The 26,659-nt window shown below is 38.5% G+C and overlaps 1 protein-coding gene across 1 annotated transcript in view; it reads right to left on the reverse strand.

Annotated features, from left to right (window-relative positions):
• The window catches only part of kcnt1b (potassium sodium-activated channel subfamily T member 1b), a 175,674-nt gene that overhangs the window by 127,968 nt on the left and 21,047 nt on the right, over window positions 1-26,659 (reverse strand). Inside the window, exons 8-15 of the mRNA XM_069916271.1 lie at window positions 23,974-24,057; window positions 18,224-18,318; window positions 15,898-16,078; window positions 13,886-14,050; window positions 11,910-12,046; window positions 9,547-9,610; window positions 6,376-6,484; window positions 3,039-3,147 (exon numbers count right to left, since the gene is read on the reverse strand). Coding sequence (XP_069772372.1) covers window positions 3,039-3,147; window positions 6,376-6,484; window positions 9,547-9,610; window positions 11,910-12,046; window positions 13,886-14,050; window positions 15,898-16,078; window positions 18,224-18,318; window positions 23,974-24,057 — 944 coding nt within the window. The remainder of the gene's footprint in view (window positions 1-3,038; window positions 3,148-6,375; window positions 6,485-9,546; window positions 9,611-11,909; window positions 12,047-13,885; window positions 14,051-15,897; window positions 16,079-18,223; window positions 18,319-23,973; window positions 24,058-26,659) is intronic.

Genomic DNA, 26,659 nt, shown 5'->3' on the forward strand with positions numbered 1-26,659 from the left:
GCAGAAAATTAATGTTTTCAGAGCGTTCTTTGCTTCAACATGATTGTGTTTAACTGATATGGAATCAGCTTTGGCTATGAATTCCCTTCCACATAGTTTTTTCTCTATTATTCTATTGCCTTCAACTTCAGGCAATAAACGTGCTGGCCAAAAAGTTTTTCTCCAAATGTCTCATGTCCACAAGCTTCAAGTTTTCATGTTGGGTGTGAATGTATGTCTTCTCTGTTAGCTTTTATTGGACAAGGTATGGATTGCTCATTGTTTTCTGTAAAATTTAAGCCAGGTTTTGAGCTAACCCTTGTAAGAAGTGCTTTAATTTTGTCAAAAAACCCCGGTATCCGGCACCTATAGGAACTGGTAGATACTGGATGTGAATTTGCCAGTTTCTTGAGATTGTGTGTTGAGATTAACGAACCAACCGCTAGGAGAGTGCCAATGTTAAACATTTGTATATTTTTTAAAAACCTATTTACCATGATTTTTTTTTTGCTGGTTATTTGAAGCTGTTGTTTTAATTCTGCATAAAGGGAATTTTAGTGTCATTGATTTTTGTTGCTTTCAGAAATAATTTTACCCACGATTTCCTCAGCAAAAAGGTGTCAGCAATATTTAGTGGAATACCTCTCATATGGTTTAATTACTTCTCTGCAATATCCTTCTCTGCCCATATGTTTGATTTGTTTGAATGCATTTTCAAATGAAAGCACGAGGATAAGCAAGCTGAAACAACATTTAGAGACCGCTCATAAATAGAAGAAAGATTACTTAAAAACCCTTTGAGATCATTTCAAGAGAAGGCCTACACTCAAACAAATGATTACTGAAATGTCACAGAAATTAGAAATCATACAAGGTAAATGAATTGAATGATAAAAGTGGAAATGCTCACAAGGTCGCTGAGTCACTAACATTTCCTTCAGTGTCCATAATAATATGTGACGTCATGAACTTAAATGGTAAAGAAACTTTTCAGGCAATTCCTTTGAGCAATTCAACTGTTTCTAGAAGAATTGATGAGATGGCAAGGTACATTGAAGAACAACTATTAATTTAATTACAATCCAAGAAATTCTCTACAATTAGATGAATCCACTCTGCAGGAGAACAACACTCTTCTCATAGCTGATGCCAGATTCTGAAATGGATACAAGCTGATGGAAGAGCTGTTGTTTGTCCAAAGGATTACAATAGAAACTACGGGACTGACCATAGTGCCTGTGCCAACTGATGGTGATGCTTCAATGGTGGGATGATCTAGGGCAGTGATTCCCAACCTTTTTCGTCCCACTCACATACCACTTTAAGTAATCCTTATGCCATAGGTGCTCTGTGATTAGTAAGGGATTGCTTAAGGTGGTATGCGGGTGGAAAGAAAAAGGTTGAAAACCACTGTTTTAATTGTACCTAAATGACTCGATATGTGCACGGTTTCATAACTCCAAAGGAAATGGGCCAATGACAATTTGTCTTGAGCAAAATATTTCAGTAACAATTGGGTCTAGAGCAGTGGTTCTCAACCTTTCCTTCCCACTCACATCCCACCTTAAGCACAGAGCACCAATAGCATAGGGATTACTTAAAGTGGGATGTGAGTGGAATGAAAAAAGGTTGGGAACCACTGATTTGGAGGGTTCACCACTCACATGAAAAATGTTATATGTTCAGTCATTCATAAGGAACAATTAGTGGCTAAAAGCTGAGGAGGATGTTTAAATGCTTCCCTTTCAATTGTCAGAAAAACTCTAAACTTTATAAAGCCACATCCCCTTCAAGACTATCTCCTCTGGCAGCTGTGTGAAGAAAATGATGAACATTTTCAGATGATACCAAGATGAGGTGCTGTCCAAGGAAATTATCTTCAGCATTTTGTTGCACTCTGGGATGTGATTGTTTTCTTTCATTCTCATGAGCATGGATGCAAAGGTGGATACATTTTTATCTGGCAGATATCTTTAACAAACTCAATTTATTGAACAAGTCCTTACAGAGTGAGCCCAATAACCTCACTGATGGTAAGGAGGCCATTGTTTCTTTCTTTAAGAAGTTTAAAGTTTCTATTGGATCAATATCAAAGCAGGAATTTTTACAATTTCCAAATCTCAACACAAACGCAGAGGCAATGAAGGATGATGACATGACGATTCATGTGAAACACCAAAAGCAAATGCACACAGATCTGCGCGAAAGATTTAATGACCTGTTAAACCTCAACATTCTGTATTGGGTATGAGATCCAATTGAAGAGCAACCCACCAACGTTCTCACAGAAGTTCAAGAGAGACTGCATAATCGTCATTGGGACATAATTGCACGGCACAAGTTTACCAATTCAAAAAAAGATTTTTAGGTTAAGAAAGATCTGCTAAATAGATTTCCAAAACTATGGGAAAAGACCAAAATATTTTTCATTGCCTTTCCCTCAACATACTTAATTGAATGTGGATTCAGTAAGGTAGTTTCTTGACAAAATTCAGAACAGACTAGATGTCACAACAAGAGGCAACCTTCAACTATCATTATCCAATTTGAAGTCTGACATCAAAAAATTTGCACTGGAAGATCAAGCTCAAGGATCTCAGTAAAATTTTTATTTTAAATTTTTTTTTTAAAGTTCTTTTAATTAAGTTTTCACATCCTTGAGTTTATGCTTAAGGTTCCCTAATGACTCATTGTGTACAAATTATTGCAATCAAGAATCATTTTTCAAATTTTTTGGTAATATGCACATTCATGTTTTCTTCTTTCCCACGTTCAATAAGAATGACAGCCTAAATCCCTGTTTATTCTGCAATTACATGCCACAGGTTTTATACTCAGAGTAAAAGTTTTGTCTTCTGTTCACCTTGCACAACATAAATATATTTTTGTTTTTTATGTAGTTGGTAGGAGCACCCAACTAAACTTGTCAGTTTCACAGGGAAGGGGGCTCATGCTTTGAGCAGAGTCCAAAGGTGACCATAGCCAAAACAAAGGTTGAGAATGGCTGCTCCAGGCAGAGTAAAACCTTCCAATGGAAGATGTACAAACATTTGACTTACTGTCCCCTGGATGTATGAACCAATAGAGTGATGAGAGTCGAGGTGGAAGGGCAGATGCAGTTCAAGGCTAACATGGCATATTTAAACTCCTCTTCACAAACTACATGATCTATCAAGAAAAAGAAATAAAAAGTGGTGAGGATAGAGAAAAGCCAATTTTGTGTTTGTATTTCAAATGCGAGGAAATCAGATTAACTGCAGCAGCTAAATGTTTAAAATAGTTACACCATCAGATTAAAACAGAAAAAAAAGTCTCTGAAACATTCATCAGATCAGACAAATTCTATGAGAAAAGAGAGAGAAAACTTTATTTTGATGACACCATCAGAACTGGTTGCTGACATTTGACCTGTTGAGCATTTTCAATTTGTATTTCAGATATCTAGCACAATTCAGTACTCTATTTTCAATAGAAATGTCAATAAGAGAAAATATTTCTGATATGTTTGAAGTTGGAAACACCCTAATATAAAGCACAATGAAATAAACAGAGCACCCTTGTACGAGGAGTTAAAAAGCCTAGATTGCAGATGGCCCACATCCTCGATCAGTCTCATCCCATTGGTTGATGCTATGCAAAACCAAAGAGGGTGGCTATGTAACACACAGTGAAGAAGTTGTTTACAATTTATTGTGCAGCAGGGCAGCTTAGAATAGGTCAAACTCAATAAGCTTTACAGGAACAAAAACCAATAGCATAAATGTGTATTAATTGAATTTCTGTAACTTTTGAAGCATAGAACACTATGGCGCAGAAAATAGGCCATTAGGCCCTTCTAACCTGTGCTGAAACATTATTCCTCTTGTCCCACTGACCTGCACCCAGTCCATAACCCTCCAGACCTCACCCATCCATATATCCAAATTATTCTTTAAACTTAAGAGTGAACCTGCATTAACACACTCTTACAGCTCATTCCACACTCCCACCACTCTCTCAGTGAAGATGTTCCCCATAAACTTATCCCCTTTCACTCGAAAGCCATGTCCTCTTGTATTCATCTCTCCTAATCTAAGTGGAAAGAGGCTACTCACATTTACTCTGTCCATAGTCCTCATAGTTTTGCAAACCTCCATCAAATCTCCCCTCATTCTTCCTTGCTCCAAGGAATAAAGTCCTAACCTGTTTAATCTTTCCCTGTAACTCAACTCCTGAAGACCCAGCAACATCCTAATAAATCTTCTCTGCATTCTTTCAATCTTATTGATATCTTTCCTCTAGTTTGGTGACCAGAACTGCACACAATATTCAAAATTTGGCCTCACCAATGTCTTACACAACCTCGCCATAACATCCCAACTCCTAGACTCAATACTTAGATTTATGAAAGCCAAGATGCCAAAAGCTTTCTTCAGAACCCTATCTACATGTGACACCACTTTCAGGGAATTATGTATCTGTGTTCCAAAATCCCTTTCTTATTCCACACTTCTCAGTGCCCTACCATTTACTGCGTATGTCCTTCCTTGGTCTGCCCTTCCAAAATGCATCACCTTACACTTGTCACCTTACATTTTCTGGCCCATTTTTCCAGTTGGTCCACATCGCTCTGCAAGCTTGGAAAGCCTTCCTTGCTGTCCACAACACCTCTAATCTTAGTGTCATCAGCAAACTTGCTGATCCAATTTACCACATCATCCAGGTCATTGATATAGAGAACAAGCAACAATGGTCCCAGCACCAATCCTGAAGCTCATCATTAATCACAGACCTCCAGTCTGAGAAGGAATCATCCACTACCACTCTCTTTTCTTCTCCCATTCAGCCAATTTCAAATCCAATTTACAACCTCTCCATGGATACCTAGTGTCTGAATCTTCTGAACTAACCTCCCATGTGGGACCTTGCAAAAGGCCTTACTAAAGTTGATGTAGACAACATCCACACCCTTTCTTTCAGCTACTTTCTTGGTAACCTCCTCGAAAAACTCTAAGATTCGTTAAAAATGGCCTACCATGTACAAAGCCACGTCAACTATCCTTAATCAGCCCTTGGCTGTCCAAATACTTGTATATCTTATCTCTCAGAACAACATCCAATCTGCTACTGATGCCAGGCTCACCAGCCTGCAATTTCCTGGTTTACTTCTGGAGCCTTTTTTAAAAAAATGAAACAACACGAGCAACCCCCAATCCTCCAGCACCTCTCCCATGGCTACGGACAAGTTAAATATTTCTGCCAGGGTTTCTTCAATTTCTACACTGTCTCCCTCAAGGACCAAGGGAATATCATGTCAGGCCAGGGGGATTTATCTACTTTTAGGCAGCATCACGTCTTCCTCTTTAGTCTCTACAATGTACGTTCCACCCCATTACTCCTGATTTCCCTTCCTTCCTCATACACTACGTCAGTTTCCTGTGTAAATGCTGATGCAAAAGAAAACTGCTTCAGATCTCCCCCATCTCATGAGGCTCCACACATAGATGATCTCTCTGATTTTCTAGTAGACCAATTTTGTCCCTTACTATCCTTTTAATATACTTGTAGAGACTCTTCGGGCTTACCTTCACATTATCTGCCAAAGCAACTTCATGTCTTCTTTTTGCCTTCCTTCTTAAGTATTTTCTTACATTTTCTGTACTTTTCTAGTACTTCATTTGCTCCTTGTGGCCTATATTTGCTAGACACCTCTCTCTTCTTCTTAACCAGATGGCGAATATCCCATGATATTATTTCCCTGTGTCTGTTAACTTTGCCTTTAATCCTAACAGGAACATGGAAACTCTGCACTCTCAAAATTTTGCCTTTGAAGGTCTTCCACTTACTGAACAAATCCTTCCCAGAAAACAACTTATCCCAATCCTTGAGTTCTGTTATCTATCACACATTTCCTGAGTTGTTTACAATTTATTGTGCAGCAGGGAAGTTAGCTGCATTCAGCAGGTCAGCTTAGAATAGGTCAAAGTCAGTAAATTTTAAGGGTCAAAAGCCTACATCATAAATGTTCATTAGTTGTTTTTCAGCAACCTTTTGGTCCTTGAGTTCTAATCTTTGTAAAATAAAATCAATTTCTACACTGTCTCCCTCAAGGACCAAGGGAATATCATGTCAGACCTGGGGGATTTATCTACTTTTAGGTAGGATCACGTCTTCCTCTTTAGTCTCTACAATATATAGGCACAAAGATGTAAGAAAAACACAGTGTTGTGGCTGTCAGGAAGGGAAAAATTAGGTTGTTCTGGATAGGCTGGCATGGCATCGTGGGTTAAAGGGCCTGTACAGTGCTGTAATGTTCTGTGTAATTGAGGATTGGAAAATACCTGGAATATTGAGTTGTTTTGATATTTAGATCAATTTAGAGCTTAGGAACACATAGAAAATGAAAATTTGTCTCACCTGCAAACTTAACATGAAACTTGTTTTCGGGCTTCAGTATCTGAACATAGAGAGGGCAATTTGGAGCAAAGTCCTTTACAGCCCATGCTCTCAAGATGGTCTGGTGATCCTTTAAAGTGCATAACATACCCACTGTTAGTCAGATGTAGAACAATGAATGGATTCATGTTGAAAATAAATTCTTCCATGATAAGGCACAGTGATGAGCAAAACTCCACTTTGTAGACCCTAAACAATTTCATTCCTATTAGGAAATTTTGTCATTTTGGTTTTCTCAAACTATCTCTCCCCACTTCAGTGCATTTCTCCTTATTAGTTCTGTTCTTCTTAAATCCCAATACGACTTTAATGCCCAAAACTGATCTCACTTAATCATTATTTCCTTACTTACCTCAATTACTTCCTTACTCTTTTGAACATTTGTAATCTCAGAAAAGGTTCTTTGATTTTCCCCTGATTCCTTAATAGAGCATAAAAAGGAATGTGCACATCACAATGCCTCCTTGGGTATAGCTCAAGGAATGTTAGAACAGAAACTTGAAGTTAAGTGCTGGGCTCAATACAATCAGTGCTAAAGTACCAACGAGATCAGCTCGGCGCTCCAGATGATCTTATTATTCAAGCTCGTTCTTAGGAATTCACTGATGCAGCATTATGGTTTTTGTAACAAGCTCAAGTCAAGTTCATTGTCATCTGATTGTTCAAATACAACCTGATGAAACAGTGTTCTTCTGCCCTCGATGCAAAACATTCAGACACACAACCAGACATAAAACACATACGGATAAATACATATGCAGGACAAGTAATTTAGACAAAATAAATATATAAAATGGTTTTGTACATATGAGAGTCTGGATGGTTAGTGTGAGCAGTTCCTTTGGTCGTTCAGCATTCTCACTGCCCATGGGAAGAAGCTGTTCCTCAGCCTGGTGGTGCTGGCTCTGATACTCCTGTATCTTCCCTGACAGGAGCAGCTGAAAGACGCTAACTGCAGGGTGGAAGGGGCCTCAATGATTTTGTGTTCCCTCTTCAGACAACGATCCCGGTAGATACCATCAATGGTGGGGAGGGGAAACTCCAGTGATCTTCTCTGCCTCTCTTATGGTCCTGTGGATTGACGTCCAATCTGTGATGCAGCCAGCCAGGACACTCTCGATAAAGCTCCTGTAGAAGATTGATATAATGGTGGCTGGTAGCCTTGCCCAGTTCAGTCTTCTCAGGAAGTGCAGTCACTGCTACACTGTCCTGACAAGTGAGGAGATGTTGAGTGTCCATGATAGGTTACTGGATAGGTGAAATCCAAGGAACTTGGTGCTTCTACTCTCTCAACTATAGAGTTTTAGATGTGCATTGCAGGGTGGTCTTTCCTGGTCCTCCTGAAGTCAATGATCAACCAATGCTTTGAAAATTGTTTTATTCATACTCTTCCTCTACAATTTACACATCGTGATTCATCTTTCCCTCTTAAAATGGCATCAAAATCCTTTCATGAAATGCGGTTACCACAGAAGTGAGCCATACTGTATCTGGTTCTTTATTCAACCGTTTGTTGTTCTGCTTTGTAAGGCATTTCAATTTCTTTATATTTAATCTTAACAGTTAGAGAAAACCCACGCAGATCAAAGGGAGTATGCACAGAGAGCATTGTGCTAACTAGTATGCAAACCATGCTGTATTAAGTATTAATGTTGTGTTACCACCTTCCTGCCACCAGAGGTTCTCAGAGAGCCAGGAAACCTGAAATTGGGAGGTTCAAAAAGACAAACACAAAAGCTACAGATGCTGGAATATTGAACAGACAACAAATAGCCGGAGAAATAGTAGATCAGACAGCATCCATGGGAATAAATGGTCATTCAACATTTTGGGTCTGATTCCCTTATCAGGACCAGTATGAAATACTTTCCCAAGGAGGCAAAATTGCGCAGGGTTGTGAAATTACCCTGGCTAAGTGAGTGGAGTTTCAGTTGGAGGAGATTTTGGAAATTCCTCAAGTTTTAATATAATTAGGAATGAGGTTAAGCCTGGACCTCGTGGGAAAGTATAAAATTGGGAAGGGAAAATTATGATATTATTAGACAGGAAATGGAGGAGGGTGGTGTTAACTGGGAGCAGCCACATCAGGCAAGTCCCCAACTATCATGTGGTGGTTGTTTAAGGGCCCACTCATCAGAGCTCAGTAAAGAGGAAGGTCAAGGATGGTAAGGTAAAAGAACCTTGGAAGATAAGAGGTTATAAATGTAATCAAAAAGAAAAATGAAGCATATGCAAGTTTTAAAAAGCTTGAATTACACAGGACCCTTGAGGAATTGTATTCATTCCCGGTCACCCAATTACAGGAAGAATGTGGAGGCCTTGGAAAGGGGATAGAAGAGAGATAATAAGATTCTGTCAGGAGGGTACAAGCTATGGGTACAGGTTAGATAAACTTTCTCTGGAGAGTCAGAGGGTGAGATCTAATAGAAGTTAATAAAATTAGAGAAATTGAAAGGGTAGGCAGTCAGAATCTTTCTCCTAGCATAAAAATGTCACAATCTGAAGGACATGCATTTAAGGTTTTGGTATTGAGGGTGAGATGGAGACTCAACGGAGATTTATGGGCAAGTTTTTTCCCCGCACACTGAGAGTGATAAGTGCCTGGAATGGGCTGCCAGTGGTGGAACCAGATGCAATAGTTCTGTTTAAGAGGATTCAAGATAGACATCTGAATGTGGAAGAAAGGAGGATTATTTTGTGCAAGCAGCAGAATTTTAGTTTAACTTGGGCATCACATTTGGCACATGCACATGGAACAAAGGGCCCGTTTCTCTGCTGTGTTGTTCTATGATGTAGAGTTTGCAGGAATTAAAGATTAATTATCTGGGTGTGATTCATCAACCAGGAGAAAAATAACAGGGCATTAAGAAATTGGTGAGTTGTTCTGCATTAATTGTTAATTAATGATTAAATATTAGACATAAAACACAGGTGTGCTGTAGAGTTGGAACCTCCATGAATATATTCAACTAGCATTGGCAATCCTGTTCTACCATGATATTATGGACCAAATGATGAAATACAGGCTCAATCCCAGAACATTGAAACTTCAGGTAGTCATTTCCTTTTACAGAGGGATCCACAGTATTAAACCGCCAAACCCCTCCTAGTTCACTTCCAGCATTTCCATACCGCTGCTGTGCGGTCCACTTCATTGCGGCTGCTCAGAATGAAACAGGCTTCTGCGTCATCCATCCTGTCACAAGAGAAGACAAAGCAGGTTAGCTGCATAATTATTCCATATTTGTGCAATACATGTGTCAATTCTCAAAGGTTTACCTTTGTGGCCTAAGCTAATCATAAAGTGATTTTACAGAAGTAAAACAGCCTCCTCAATTTCCTACATCAAGGACACAGCAACAACTTTCTGTTATAGCTTTCAGAAGTTATTTCTGGATGGCTTCTCCTTGTTTATCCGTTCTATTTTCATACATCTATAAATGTATAAAATTGGGGTGGATTCCCTGGTGTACTGAAGGTTAAATATGATTTAAAATACAATTTGTAGAATGGATTGGGATTTTTGGTGGAGAAGAGGGGTGGAACCAAGGGCAAGCGAGCACAATTTTCAATTAGAATCATGTTATTTGGAAAGAAAATTAGGAAAGTGATAATCTGTAACTTCCCTCGAGAAGTTCTGGTTTCTAGGATAAAGAAAGCTTTCAACTGATTGAATTGAGTTAATTATGAAGGAATATGCAAATTAATGTGACAAATGGCCTAAAACGGAATCTTGGATTGGACTGGAGGGCTGAAATGTTCTTGCCTCCATATGCTTCTCATCTGTCTGCCCTAACTGAGGATTAATCCTGGGGTGGGGGAGGGGGGGTATTTACTTAGGATGTAAAATGGGACCCTCTGGAGCTCTCTGTGCATTCCAATGCTGAGCTTTGTGTTTCTAAGCTCCTGTAATTATTGCATGTGCTTGCTGGGTTAAAATAAATTTTTTACTGCACATTATTTTACATGACCTACCAAAGTCAGATATCATCACTTACTCTTCTAATCCTTCAAATAGTTAGTTAGATGCATTGCTTTTAAAGCATTTTTTTCTGATCTGGATGGATCGAGTAATTTCTGATATCTTTTTGAAAAATTACTGATTGAAAGAATTTAGTTTTGAATATACGTTAATTTCAAAATCTAAGTGCAACATGTGTGTTTAAACTAAAGATAAAAGAACTGCATGTCTCCCCTATAAATCATTCTCTCATGCAGAACCTTCCCAAAAACTAAAGGGGTGAATAAGTTCATAGGAAAATTCAAATTGAGAACAGAGAGAGCTGATTGGAAATTTATTTACTTCTTGGACCATCAATTTCCTCATTTTCTGAGAACCTCTTTGGACCCACCTCTTCAACCAAGGAATTGGTCATGTGTCCCAAGATTTCATTATGCATCTTTGACTGGATGTTTTAGTGTGTTAAATAAATGCATGGTTAGAGCAATGTTATTACAGTGCCAGTGACCCAGGTTTCAATCCACTTCTGTCTGTAAGGAGTTTACCTATTCTCCCTGTGCATGCATGGGTTTCCTCCAGGTGCTGCAGTTTCTCCCACTCTTCAAAAAAAGGGGAACTGTAAATCAATTGGAGTATTTGGGGGGCATGGGCTCATGGTCCACAAGGGCCTGTCACCATGCTGTATTTCTAAATTTAAAATTTAAATTTAAAAATAATTTTAAAAAATGTTAATAGTTGTTTACATTGAGATTTTAAGTGGACACCTTAGCTGATTTCTCTGTACTCTTTCATAGAGAAGGGCTGAGGCCAGGCTCAGAATGAAATTAGTCAAGATTAGAATCTCCAAAATCCATAAGACCTCTATTACCTGGAAAGCACAAGAGCAGTAGACACTGAGAACAGCATTTCCCTCCAAGTCACATCCGAGGTAAAGTTGAAAAATTATTGCTGTTCTTTCATCGATTATGGGTTTTAACACAGGAATACCTTCCCTAACCATAGCAGTTGAAGAAGACTACATTTTCAAGGTATGTGCCATAATTATTGACCTGAAAGCAATGCCCATCAATACAAAGCTTATCAAGGAATGAATCTGGTTTTTGTCTCAGGGTGAATATCTTGACAACAGTATTGCCATCAAAAGCAGAGATAATTAGATAATTCACCTGTCAACTGAAGACTAGTGATCAATGCAATTTATTTTATGCATTTAGTTTATAACTATCTCCTAATCAGTCCATTTTCTGGAGAAATTACCCTGTGTTTATTACATGTGCTGTACAGTTTTAGTCCTCAATTTATCACACACTTTAAATAGACCACTTTTTCCTTGAATAAACTGAGTTTGCTGCACAAGAAACTAAGCTGTGAAACCTGCCACACAGCCAACATAGTCTCCAGCTCACTGGCTGATACATAGATGAAAGACTGAATATGCAGTCATCAAGTGAGTATCCCCTGGTACCCCTGTGTCTCTTCCTCTTGTTTCAGATTAAAAAAAAGAATGCCACACTGATATGGGAACTTGGCTTACTTGGCTCTCATAAGATCTTGATCTTTCAATGCAGAGCCCTGCAAGTAAATGACCCGTTGAGACCAGAGAGGGATCTGTAACACTCTGCGCACCTGAAGATCCATCTCAGTTGGACAAAGGATGACAACATAATAATCCTGCAACATAAAAAATCACTGGCTTGATTAAATATAGGATTAAATGAGTACAATGATTCAACATATTCAAAATTAGGCAATTTAGAACAAATGAAAGAACTTGTTTGCATTTAAAGCTGTGCATTGCCTCCAATGCTCACAGACCCACTCTGGTTCCCACAATTAGAACACACTCATCCTTAATTTTCAAATTGCACAATGGTCACCTGCAGCCCCACAACTCCCCATTTATATAACTTTATCTAGATCAACAACCTTCCAAATTCACAGCATGCCACCAGTCCTCAACTTTCTCAGCCCGCCTCTGACAACATCTTCCACTACACCAGCCTGAAGTGACTCACTCACCCTCCTGAACCATTAAATTATTGTTTACAATTTGCATCTTTGATCATGTTTTTTTTCTATTGTCCTAACATCTACTTGATGCTGAGTATCAAATCATATTTGATCATTTATTTGTTATTTACTTTGGGATTTCTTACAACATTGAAGGTATTTGTGGAAAGGCAAATGATTTTTCTTTTTACTTCCTTGCACTGAACTACTATCAAATTGATGTAGTTACAGTAGATGGCACCAAGATTCAAGGAAACTGACAATTATCTATGCATGACCTGAGCACGAGTCTTGAGGGTAATGGAGAACAGGCTGGGCCTCTTCTTGTTCCTAATCTCACAGAGATCAGAGCTTGTTTTCCATTATTAGAAAATTCCAGACTGTGGGAGCCTCACTCTCGATATTCATTTCAAAAATCAAACAGCTAAAAATGATCTGGAAATCTTTGGTCTGTTCTTTCTCTTGGGGTGGGGGGGGGGTGGTAAAGATTGTTAACTTTATATTTTTACCACTTCCTGCTTTTGTGGTTTTATGTACTCAGACTTTGAACAAATAGATTTGTGAAAATGGTTAGGGGAGAAAAAGTAGAATCATCTCAACAAAAAATTCAATTCTTGGGGATCCGTTTCTGGAATGAATGCTGAAGCTGAAATAATTCAATTTAGATGTATAGCAAATTTCAGTGTTAAATGCTGCATTTAAATCGCTTCTGCATCCATGAAGGAAGAAGGGCTTGGATTTATACAATGATTTTCATGTGTCAAGGTACTTTACCATATGCTTATAATGAGAGTCCAGGAGGCCAGAGGTGCAATTCCATTCATCCCACTCACCATCTCCTCATTTCTCTTTACTCTTCAATTGATTTTCACTCTCAAACGTTCCTTTTAACTACCCACAACCTTTACTAAGGGTTAATTTACAGAAGATCATCTTTGGAATGACTGATGAAAACAGAAAAAGGAATTTATTTTTCCCACAGCTTGAAAAATGAAAGTCTTCAGACACTGTGATTGTTGTAAAAACACACAAATGCTGGAGGAACTCAGTGCGTCACGCAGCGACCACAGGAGGCAAAGATACAGAACTAATGTTTCGGGCCTGAGTCCTTCTTCAAGGCCCTTGATTTTATTTTCTTTCATGTTTTTAAGCATTTGTATGCATTTTAGCTTTCAATATTTTAAAGTAATTTTCCATTTTAGTAACTTAAATTATTCCCAATATTTTTGATAAACTGGGGAATATGACTATACCTGGCATCAAGAATTTTTCAATGAGTTTGTATTGCAGCCTGTCCTCAATCCTCACAGAATACAATTTATATTGTAGAACTTTCTTTTACCACACTGAAGAGTCTGATGGCTACTTTAATTTGAGCAATTTCACATTAAGAGAACTGCCCAAAGCAAGTTTGCTTGAATAGAAAACAATGCAAATCTAGGTAACTCACCACTAACTGTAGATAATGGACTACCCAGAAGCAGTGAACGCATTTTTTACCTGAAGCCGAGGATGAGCATAGAATTCATTTAGGAAATCCATCAGCAGGTCAATTTTTAAGGAGCTGACACAGAGCACTACATGTTTCTCTGTCTGTGCTCGATGCCGACTGTAATTCCCACCAGACTTCTGCCTTTCCATCCACAGGTAAACAAGCTCTTCAAACTGAGAGAAGAGTGAAAATATTGTAAGTGACAAAACATGTTAACCATCCAATGATGTTTTATAAGCTCTTCAACTGACACAAACAAGAAGAGGCAATGACCAAACAGGTTACATATACTGGCAATTCCCTTTACAATAACATCACCTTTGCTTTAGTTTCATGACAGGTTTTTAAGACCAGTTTATGTTAAAGAAAACTTGTGGGAAAGACAAGGAAGTGACAATTCCAGAAGTTTGATGCAACTACTTAAGTTATGGCATGCAATTTTCTTTGAGCAAGTTCATACAAATCAGTTCAAGATGGACAGAGAATTAATACAAAAAAAGCATCAACTTCTAACTTAACTGTGGCTAAAAGACATGCAAATTTTGACATCATCACTTTCCATTGATGTTGAAACACCCAAAATTAAATCATTAACACAATAAAATCCAAGATCAGTATTAATTAGCTTTAGAGGATTTTACAATTTCTAAGTTCTGCAGAACCTCTCATTTTCCTTCCTGACTTTAGATTTCAACCTGATCATCAGTTCCAGTGCTTGGATACTGATTGTCAAAATGTGATTTGTAAAAGATTTTTTTCATGAATTGTAAGAGCAAGTGCCTTTCAAGTCTTGGATTTATTTCTCCAGTTTCAGCCAAATGAGGCATTGTCTTTGAGAAATAAATGATAGATTACCAAACTGAGATCACTGGCCAACTTATGGTTTAATTAAATGATAGTAAATTTAAGAACTAGATCCTTCAATTAAATCCATTGCTAACCCACGGTTTGCTTATTAAAACACCATTCTACAGGCAAAAATGAAATACATTACATGAGACTCATGTGTAATCTTCCCTTTTTCATGGTAAAGACTTTGGATTTATGCCATGTTAACTATGGATACAAGTTTCATCCGAATTCACCATGTGAAACTATGCCCCACTGAACTATTCTCTGCACAGAATCATGGAGAAATGAAGCATATCCAATATTTGACCACAGGTTCACTTACATGAAACTAGAACTGTAGATAGAGGCTCTGTATTCCCAGGCAGTTTGCTTGTAATAAGAAGTTAAGATTGATACCAGTAAGAACGGATGGGATGGTGAGAGGGAATAATGGGGGTTAAAGATGATTAGAATGGAATCAACAGAGAGCTGGCAATATCCTTCATCATGTGAAGTGGCCAAGAGCACTCCTACACCTACCAGCTACACATAAATAGTTGTGCATGCAATTAACACTTTAGTGAATCCTTTAAGTCAACGATTAGACCAGATGGTGACCATACCCATGACAGGTGCTGTTGTGTTCAGGGCATGAAGTGATGTTCTAAAAGGCATCCAGACTATCTCTATTTGTAAATTCAGCCAATATTTTCTCTGCCTTTCGCAAACAAAACGCAACATTCTACTTTAAGCAGGCAATGCTCACAAGTGAATGTACTGTCACCCAATTAAAATATGGCATTGGATTTCTGGGTGATTTAGTTTCCAGATCCAGAAACATACATCATGTTGCTCCTAATCAAGACTATCTTCCAATAAATTCCCTACACATTATGCTCCCAGTCTAAATGGCCTCCTTTTGGGTAATTCATGCTGAGCCCCTTAAGTTCACTGGAAACCCTCCTCAACAGAAGGTAAACATAACTTTCAGATTGTCCCCAATGAAAAAAAAAATGGAACATTAACTGCTTTCCACATTTGCTACCGGTTTAAAGCATTTTTTGTTTAAAGATCATGAGATTAACTTGCTACTTATCCTGTTGACAACTCTTAACTCTTGCACCATTATGGTCAGTGAGTAAGTTAATACCAAATACATTAATGTTCAAATGGCCAGACTAGCACATACCTGGAGAGGCAAGACTACCAAAGCCACACATATCATTATGACCACTAGGAGTTGTGAAGGCCAGATATGTGGAGTCACATCACCAAATCCAACAGTAGAGAAGGTGACAATGCAAAAGTAGAGAGAATTGAAAAATGAAAGATTGTCTCCTGCTCTTTCCAAATGCTGGATTCCACATGCTCTGAAATATCAATAGAATCATTAAAGATTAACACCTTGACAATATAACAACTCAAATGTACTATGAGAATAACAACAAAGCTTAAATGAAGGAAATCTTAGAATCTCTGGAATAGTCATGAAAAATTCAATATGTAAAACAGGAAGCTGCTGTAAGAGGTGTTGTACTCTTGAACAGTCTATACAATTGAGTCATCACCTAAACACCCTGCAATGAGTTCATTATATTCTGTAAACGTATTCATACAGGTGCTCCTCAATTGACAGGTTTTTTTTCAAAAATGCTATTAACAAAATAGCTTTGACATTCTTGATTTATGAATCCATGTTTGTTGCAATACATTGTGGCACTCTCTAACCACAGAATTACACCACATCAAAGTACCCATGCTTTATTTCACTCAGCCTTCTTGATTTATTGAAGAGTGCTCAATTTCTGTTTTCAAAAATGTAAGCCTTCTAATACATTGGATATACCTGTACATGCCCACTAGTTACATACACAAAACATCCTTCTATATTTCAGGAGCTTAGACTATTTATAGTGTGATAAATTACAGCCTCCTTAATCTTGAAAAATTATTTTTATAACCATGGCATTCAATCCCTTTAACAAAATAGCACTGGATACAATGATTTTAAAACTTTTTTTTACCCATTTCCATTTATCCAGATTGTGTTCCCTGATCAATATGCGACTATCTGTACATCATTTCAACACAATATATGCTCATGGTTTGATATTTTCTCACTTGGACTCTGCGTGTCTAAACGAGGATTCCAGGATTGTGCTTGCTGTTCAGATACAATAGATTCCTGCACCAGAGTTCATTGGAAAAGACATCTGTTTAATGGAAATTTCTGTTGACAAACTCATAAAAGTTCTGTGGTAGCTGTCAAAATGTAAATGCCAAATGCCGTTTCTTTACTGCTGAGAAGCAAATTATGGGTACCTCCAAGTGCAATGACATTTGTCATTGTTGTCAGAAATAAAACTTCTCACACATGAGTCTCTTTAAAACTGATGACACGACAAGCTTTATTTACAAGTCTGCAGAGTTGGACTCAACTGGTTTCTCACCAGTTAAGCCCCGATACATAGAGTGCATTGATTTTTATACCTTTATTATTTGCCCTTCCCCTTCTTATTAATACTGTTTTAATTGGTTAGTATTACAAAAACATTCTAAGTATAACTGCATTATTAATTATCACGTTCGTTACGTACGCTGTGAACTCTACATTCACTGAATTCTGTTTCTCACACTTCTTATCAATCCTTTGTCTCCTGCATGTCTCTCACTATGACCATGAAAAGATAGGTTTAAAAAAACATATTCAGCAGCTCCTTCTGTCCTTGACTGCTAGTAAACTCTCTGTCCGTTCTGGCTTCCCTGTTTCTGATTAATCATCACATTTTAACTTAAGTCTTTTTAACCTAAATTCTCTATATCACAATTGTCATTTCTACTCTGCTACTTGGCTGACCTTTCCAGCAAGGTCATGAGAGCTTTCTGAGGAGTTTCCTTCAAGTTTGGCCATGGGCACACATATATACAGCAAGCAAACCATGAATTGCTGGAGGAAATCAGCAGATCAGGGCAGTATTTCATGCTTAGATTTCATGAGTCAACATTTCTGATCAGACCAAATTAAATAGCAAGTGGGATTATGTATTTGAAGGGAGAAAGAAGTAATGAAGGAGCCATCTCATTGTTTGATCAAGATTTCCACATCTGCAGTTTTTGTGTTTTTCACATATAAATGTCAGTTTGAAGTCAGTTAAGCCTGTGTATGTTGCATATTATTGAGGAAACAATTGTACACATAAATTTAACAGATTCCATCCCTGTTATCTCTTTGGTCTTTGTGTTTCAACAGATAAGCATCATACTCCCACTAGAGATAACACTCTGACATGATTGGTATGCACTTTACCCATGCATCATCTTTGGTGGGAAAACTATAGAGAAGGAATTATTGTATTGCAATACTTATGAAAGAGTGACAGAATGCAGCATCCTACTCAGAACTTGTCCAACATTTCCGAACAATACCAACATCAAAATGTTACTCCATCACAACAGCAGATCGGACAACTCAAGAAACGTTCAAAACCACGCACAATAAATATTGTCCCACTCACCCAGTAAACACAAGGCAGAGTAGAGTACAAATCAGTATTGATACTTGGTTAAACATGGCAGACTGCGTTCTCTGAATAGCTCTATGCAAATCATTCTGGAAGAAAAGAAATTTCTGTTATGCTGTTAAACATGGCAGACTGCGTTCTCTGAATAGCTCTATGCAAATCATTCTGGAAGAAAATAGATTTCTTTTTGCTGTTAGGATTCATATACAAGAGAGAAAATATCACACATTTCCCCCAGTTTATCCAAAGGAAGCCTTTATTTTTCAAGCAGGAAATATTAATTGTTTTCCTTCAAATTACAGCCCATCATTTTATTTTAAAATATTGATTTATTACTGATGGCTGTGAAACTAAAATATTGACATCTGGTAATTCTAGAAATGCTCCTGTATCAAAATCAATGACAATAATAACTATATATGCATTTCAAAGATCAGAAGTATCTGTAAAAATTTTCATATAGAGTACTTATTCTGAAGAAATTCCACTTTTTTTAAACATTGGTGTGAAGGGAGAAGAGTTGGAAAGGGGCTGTGTTTCCAGAAATGGAGGTGGTTACAGTGGTAGTTATCAGCTATGATGCAATTCTAGCATTTTCTCTTTTAATTAGAAGCCAATGACCTGAAATATGCTTCAGATATACAAACTCAAGCATCAGTGCTCTTAATTAACAACTCATTTTAATCAAGGCTGGGAAATAACTTAATAAACTGTGAAATAATTCCAAAGTTAGGAACGGTCTTTTATATGCATGTGGGAGACAGCTGGAGCCTTGGTTTCTACCAAAGAACATCCAGGTAGAATTCATACTGTATGTGCAAATATAGATTTACATAGCATCACACTAGAGACCTGCACAAGTTCTCTGTGAAGCCTTGTCCAGAATAAAAGTTACAAATCCCAAGTCTTCTGTAGATTACCATGAATTTGCAATGAAGTCCATTTGAGGAACACAAATTTAGCTCCACAATTTGGTGAAATGAAAGAAACTGCTAAAACAGAACTGGAACCTTAACTAGCAGGGCTGCCTAGAGGAAGATTTATCCTCCACAGTGAGTTGGTAATAGTAAAAAAATCACCCTACATTTCCAGCAAGGGGTTGTTTGAAATGATCACTTAGGGCAGGAATGCTTGCTGTTCAGGCCCACCAACAATGCACAAATTAATTTCAAAGCAAAATGGGGACATTTGATGCATTGGTCTGGGTAGGGCACAGCCTGAACTCATCTTTGCTTCTATTAAATGTATTCTCCTTCATAGGATTACAGCTACAATTTGTGACAGTGATGTCCATTGCATAAACACAGAGCCCACAGAGCAATTGTTATGGCATAGAGAGATGGAGATTGTTATTTTCTGGGAAAATTCTGGTCTATAGCACTTTGAAAGTTTGCAGCATACAATGGTTGAGCTCATTCTGCCATCCTTAGTGCTGTTCTGGTGTCAGGCTGGATTTGTCTTTTGAATGCAAAGCTTCCTCACACAGAAATAGAGAAAAGCCAGATGCTATGATTCCATCAGTGAACAACTTGAACTGAAACAATGAGGGATTTACAACTTTTTGTCACTCTGCTATTTGGTACCATTTCAGAAATTAGCAGGTATTTCATGAAGTGGGCTCATTAAGGAGTTGTCAGTAGAGCCCAAGACATCAGCAAAATAATAGATACAGAACAATGAACAGAATCAATTTCTTTGTGTCTACCCAATAGCTAATAGAGGATGTTGCCAAGATTCTGTACTGCATTTATTCCCCCTAAATTAATCTTCAATTGCACGGTCAATTCAAAGTTTAAATTTAGACCTACACCACGGTTACAGGCCATTTCTGCTCAAGAGTCTATGCCACTTAATTTATCTACAGCCCCAGTAAATTTTGAATGGTGGGAGGAAACTGGAGCCCCCAGGAAAACCCAACTATGCTATATACACACAATCACAATATATAAAAATAAATATAAGGGATTTAAAAGAGAATATATGTGCACGCGCGCACACACACACACACACACAGACAAAAACATATATATATATATATAAAAATATATAAAAACACAGGAACAATTATGGAAAATTCACCAGTCCATGGTAAATTCAAAATAATAGTTTTTTTAAATGAAACTATTAACAACATAACATTTCTTACTTATCTCTAAACTTACTTAACTCTAAACTTAACCCCACTCTGTGCAAATGTAAATGTATGTAAAGTGTGTGTATAATTAAAGTCCTACTCTGGAAAGTAGATCTTTAAAAGTTCAGCATCATTTTAATTTTGCTTGAAGGTCTTAAATTATCAGTTCAGAAATAATTATAAAGCACTTTTAAACATCATATCTTCAGGTCTCTCTATTCACAATGTGGCTATTTTTTTCCCCCACATTGAATTCACAAATTTAGACAAGGGTTAAACAAATGTGGTTATCTTCTTCCATGATGAAGTCACAAACTGGACAAGGTTTAAATGAAGTGGCCAAAAACAAAAAATAGATCTAGTTGAATTCTGTTCTCTTTTCCAAAGAGACAGCAAAATGGTCTTACTTATTTCAAAAGCCATGGATTCTGCATTCCCCTTTTCCTACCAGTAACACACAACATATAGCACCAATTCTGGTTACCGTAACTCAACCCTGTCTTTCACAAGGTTTAAAATTCGGTGTCATGGAGGTTTTGACTTCTATACTCTCTAAACTGAACTGTTCCAAAACTGAACTCAAAATGACTGAATTCAATAATATATTTCTCCAAATCATGTGACCATTACATTATCACCGCAGTGAATATAAATTCTTGGAAACCACATGACCATCAGTTTTATTTCTACCAAAATTCTGTTTTTTTTTTCAAAACCATTCCATATCCATAACAACCTCTGACCTCATCTCTGTTCAAGAGTATTACGTGGCTTTGATTAAAAATAGATGGTTTTCTTCAGCAGTTCTTGAATAATTAAGACCCACATGAAATCAATTAGCCAAGACCAAGAATTAACACTCTTCTCAGTGTGATGGAATATTTGGAGATGTTTTTGGGAGATAAATTGTTAAAATTTGAGTAGGTTACATACATACACACACTTTACAACAGATCTCATATGAAATACTGAAGAATTCATATTCAGTGACTTTACAGAAACTATGGAGAATGCTATGCACATTTCACAAGTAAGTGCTAAAAATGACATCATGAATGAATGGAGTGTTGTCTTTAAAGAAACAAGCAGGATACACACAGGCTATTGATAGCTCTTTGCAAGGATTTTGACAAGAGTGCACAGAAAGGTCACACCTGGGTTTTTGTTTATCTAAAAACAATAGATTGACCAAGAAGACTAACTCCTATTGTTTGCTGGAGAAAGAGGAGGTTTTTCAAGTGAGAGAGAGAAGGACATGTGGCTGGCAGTTGGAATCTCAGATGAAGAGAAACACACACAGCTGAAACAAGCAGGAGAAGCTTGTTGGAACTGAAAGAGAATCTCCAGAGTGGCGGATGGTTGGAAGTGCTATCTGTCTGATGTTTCTCTTGGAATAAGTGGAACAGAAAGGAACTCTATGGTAGCCTGAAAGAAAGACGTTATCATCTGGAAAACCCTGACAGGGCAAGTTTCATCAGCAAGACATTGAGGTGACTAATGGTGGTACCTCAGTTGTGGAAATCCTGGAACAACAAATTTCTCTCTGCAAACCTACAAGAACCTTCCTGAGCAGTAAATATTTACCTTTCAAGCACCAAAGCCTGGTGAACTTTATACATGTTGAATTCTGTGCACAGTATAAGAATTGCCTGCAACCAGTGAACTTGGAAGAATGAGAAGTGAGATTGAACTGTGAACCAAAGAACTTTTCTTAAATTTACACACATTACATACACATGCACTTAGAATTAAAAGGGGGTTACGTTGGATAGTTAAGTTAATAGTGATAAGTTAAAGTTTGATTCTGTTTTCATGTTTAAAGATAATTAAAAACAACTTTTGTTTAAATAACTACTTGTCGTGGTGAATATATATTGCTGCTGGGTTTTTGGGTCCTTTGGGCTCGTAACATCAGAAAAAATGGTTCTTTATAAATGTGTTGTGACCTGTGTGTGACCCTGGATCAACTCACAGCTAACTTACTAAGAATGCAGATACAATATTTTAATTCTATAATATTTTTATAAAAGAAATATAGTTTAACATTAAAGGTTTGTGGTGACCCACTTACCAGCAAGCAAACCGGCTCCCTAAATGGCAGATATGCTGTGGAAAATGCAGGAAATTGACCTGCATCCAACACAGATTTTTATCTGATGACATCACTTCTGATCATGTGATAGAAGCAGTGATGTATATAAGCCCAGCATGCAAGCCTGGGGGTGTCAGTCTTGCATTAGATGCCACAGTGTGCATACACCCACACATACAGAGAGAGAGAGAGATAGAGGGAGTAAGTGCTAGAGGGAGTTAATGACTTTCATTAGAAGACCATTATCAGTATGAATTGGAAACAGCACAGTCTCCTCACTGATCATCAACATGTACACACCCCAAGGATGTGTGCTCTACTCATTATGCACCTACGACTGTGTGTTCAGGCACAATTCCAATGCCATCTACAAGTTTGCTGGTGACACCACAGTTGTAAGCAGAATCGCAAACAGCAATGAGGAACCATACTGGAAGGAGATATATCAGCTTGTTGAATGGTGTGACGACAGCAACCTTGCGCTCAATGTCAGCAAAACCAAGGAATTGATTGTGGACTTCAGGAGGTAGTCCAGAGAACATGACCCAGTCCTCATCAAGGGCTCAGTAGTAGAGAGGGTCAAGAACTTCAAATTCCTGGGTGTCAACATCTCCGAGGATCTGTCCCGGAGCCTCCACCTTGATGCCATCACAAAGAAGGCTCGCCAACAGCTATCGTTTGTGAGATGTCTAAGAAGATTTAGTATGACACTGAAGACTCTTGGAAACTTCTACAGGTGTTTCATGGAGAGCATTCTGGATGGTTCCATCACTGCCTGGTATGGAGGTACCAATGATCAGGACAAAAATAAACTCCAGAGGGTTGTTAACTCAGCCTGCGACATCACAGGCATCAGGCTTCATTCCATCAAGGACATCTACATGAGGTGGTGTCTTAAAAAAGCAGCCTCGATCCTCAAAGACCCCATCACCTAGGCCATGCCCTCTTCACTCTGCTACCATCAGGAAAAAGGTACAGGAACCTAAAGATGGGCACTCAACAGCACAAGGGCTGCTTCTTCCCTACTGCCATCAGATTCCTGAATAATTGATGAATAAGACACTGCCTTACTTTTTATGCACTAATATTGTTTTTATTACTATAAAATAAATAAAAATAATGTCACAAGATGGTTTGAATAATGAATGTTTGCACTATGATGTTACCACAAAACACTGAATTTCATGATTTGTTCATGACAATAAACACAAACAGTATATATTTGAACACACAGTATATGTATATAATATATATATATATATATATATATATATATACACACACATACACACATATATGCACCATACATATGTCCTCAGTGCAAAACATGTAGATACACAGCCAGGCATGACACACAGAGAGACAAACAATATATATGCAGGACAAGTATTCTATCACTACAAATAAATATTGCTTTGTAATGAACTTTACTGGTCATCATTTTTTTTATTTCAAGTATATAATTCTGGTTGTTAGTGACTACAGAATTCAGGACACAAATGATTAATGATTACTTACAATCATGTTCTCCAGTGCATGCTTGGCCAGCCAGCAGTTTAGAAACACTGGGATGAAGAGATTCCTCAAAGGTGCCCAGAAAATCTGCAAAGGAAAGAGAACAGACTCACATATAGGAAAAGCTCAAAATATCAACAATTATAGCCAAATATTTTAAGTGATCTATGTTTTGTAAGTTTCCTGCAAGAACATAAGAAATAGGAGCAGGAGTGGGCCATCCAGCCCATTGAACCTGCTCTGCCATTCAATACCTTTTGCACTGATCTTACTGGCAAATTAATTACCTCTTGAATGCAGAAATAACTAGTACAATACAGAGTTTGAGAGACCAGATATGCAACAGAAAGGCATTTGTTTTTTTAAGTTTCTGTGCCCAAGGAATATACAATAATTTTATGCAAATACAAAACTCAAACTGCTGGAAACATTCAGTGGGTCAGGTGATAGCCTTGAAGAAAGGAAGCTAATGTTCCAGGTAAGATGAAGCAGCCCAGCTTTAAATGTTACAGTCATTACAAGGCTCATGTGTTAAGTGCATATTTAATTACAATCATGAAACTTTACATCTGCTGAAACAACCTGTAAGCCAAACAATTGTTTCTGGAGGAACAAGTGCAGGCAAGAATGCTCTTAGATAGCATCACTTGGGTTGGATCAGGAAGGGTGGTAACATTCATATATATAATCCTGTACTTAAAGTACAAAACTTAGTTTGGAATTTTAGGGAATGCGTTTTTTACTGTTACAATGAACTGTACACAGGTATGGTGAAACCACTTGTATATGTAAATACCCTTAACCTTATATGTTGACCCTGCTCTCACTGGCCGGCTCGTGACAGCTTCCCTTTATTCCCCATAAAGGCTGTCATGCCACCACCCTACCCCCAGTTTGAATCCTGTTCAGTGTGAGGCAGGAATTCAAGAGATGCTGTCCATCTCGAGTTAATAATAGCCCTCAGTTCCTATACTTCAGTCTCTGGGTTAATTGATTGTTCATCAATTTTATTAGCTAGAATTTTTGTTTCTTCGGAACTTGGACAAGTATCTGAAATTTGATCGCCTGGAAATTGACCTGAGAGAACCTGAGGCGGCCACCTCCGCAGACATTATTCGGGACAATGAGGATAGGTACCATCTACTACTCTCGTGTATTGGGCACTCGGTCTACCAGATGTTATGGGACTGCCGAACCTACAGAGAAACCATGGACATCTTAAAAAGACCAGTACAAAGTACAGGTAAACGAGGTCTATATGTGGCTCATTCTCCAATCATGCAAGCAGCAACCTGGGGAGACTTTCAACCAGCAGCGGGGTAAAATCAAAATCAATAAAATCCTGAGGTGGAGAATCGAGCTCTCCACCTACAACTATGGCATATTGTTCCAGCCCGGAAAGCTCAACGAGCCTCCTGATGCTCCATATCGGGGGAAATGTGCCAGTGTGCAGATGGACCAATTGCAGCCTTTGCATAACGACTTTATCACCTCGAGATCACCCTTTTTTTCTCACTTCATCAAGGTCCGTAACCTCATCTACTCCCCTACTAAAAATAGTCAGGTCTGCGCAGAGTGCAAACAGCGTTTCTAACAGCCCAACAAATCACACCTGGTCAAGGCCACTCACCCCTTTAAACGCCTCAGTATGGACTTCAAAGGACCCCTACCCTCCACGAACCGCAACATCTACTTCATCACCATCATCGGTGAGTACATGCAGTTCCTTTTCGTAGCAACCATCGTAAAGACTCTGAACAACCCGTTCACCATTTTTGGATACCCCTGCTACTTCCACAGCGACAGGGGTTCGTCCTTCATGAGTAACGAGCTACACCAATTCCTGCTATTCAAGGGCATTGCCTCTAGCCATACCACCAGTTATAACTCCGAAGGGGACGACCAGGTGGAGCGGGAGAATGGTACGGTCTGGAAGGCAGTACTATTGGCCTTAAAGTCCAAAAGCCACCCCGTCCCTCACTGGCAACAGGTCCTCCCAGAAGCCCTCCATGCTATCCAATCCCTCCTGTGTACAGTCACCAACAAGACACCTCATGAGAGACTCTTTACATTCCCTGATGTCCCCAGGGCCAGTACTCCTGCAGAAAGATGCATGGACCCACAAGTCTGACCCACTAATTGAGAGGATCCAGCTGCTCCAAGCCAACCCACATTACACCTACATGGCATTCCTGGATGGACGAGAAGACACAGTATCTATCCAGGATATGGAGCAAGTGGGAGCATCTGGACCCCCCTCCCCCCAAGCCAACAGTTGGCCACCCCTCTCCCAGTCCTCCTGGGTCTCAATATCTCACCCCCATCCCCCAGCCTCCCCACCAACCAGTATGCTTGCACCTGCCTCCCCCCCAACCTGGGATATCTTTTTAAAAAAGGAGGGGGTGAATATGGTGAATACACTTGTACATGTAAATACCTTTGACCTTATATGTTTGACCCTGCTCTCACTGGCCTGTTTCTGACTCCTCCCCTTTATTTCCCATAACGATTGTCATGCCCCAACCCTGCCCCAAGTTCAAGCCTGCGCCAGTGTGACCCAACAACTCAAGAGATGCTGTTCATCTCTAGCTAATAAAAGCTTTCAGTTACAGTACTTCAGTTTTTTGGTTAAATGATCATGCATCAATAGGTTTATGCCCTGTGTTACACAAAATAATCAAGCGAAACA

This window comes from Narcine bancroftii, chromosome 1 (genome assembly GCF_036971445.1).
Source record: "Narcine bancroftii isolate sNarBan1 chromosome 1, sNarBan1.hap1, whole genome shotgun sequence".
NCBI classification, from domain to species: Eukaryota; Metazoa; Chordata; class Chondrichthyes; order Torpediniformes; family Narcinidae; genus Narcine; species Narcine bancroftii.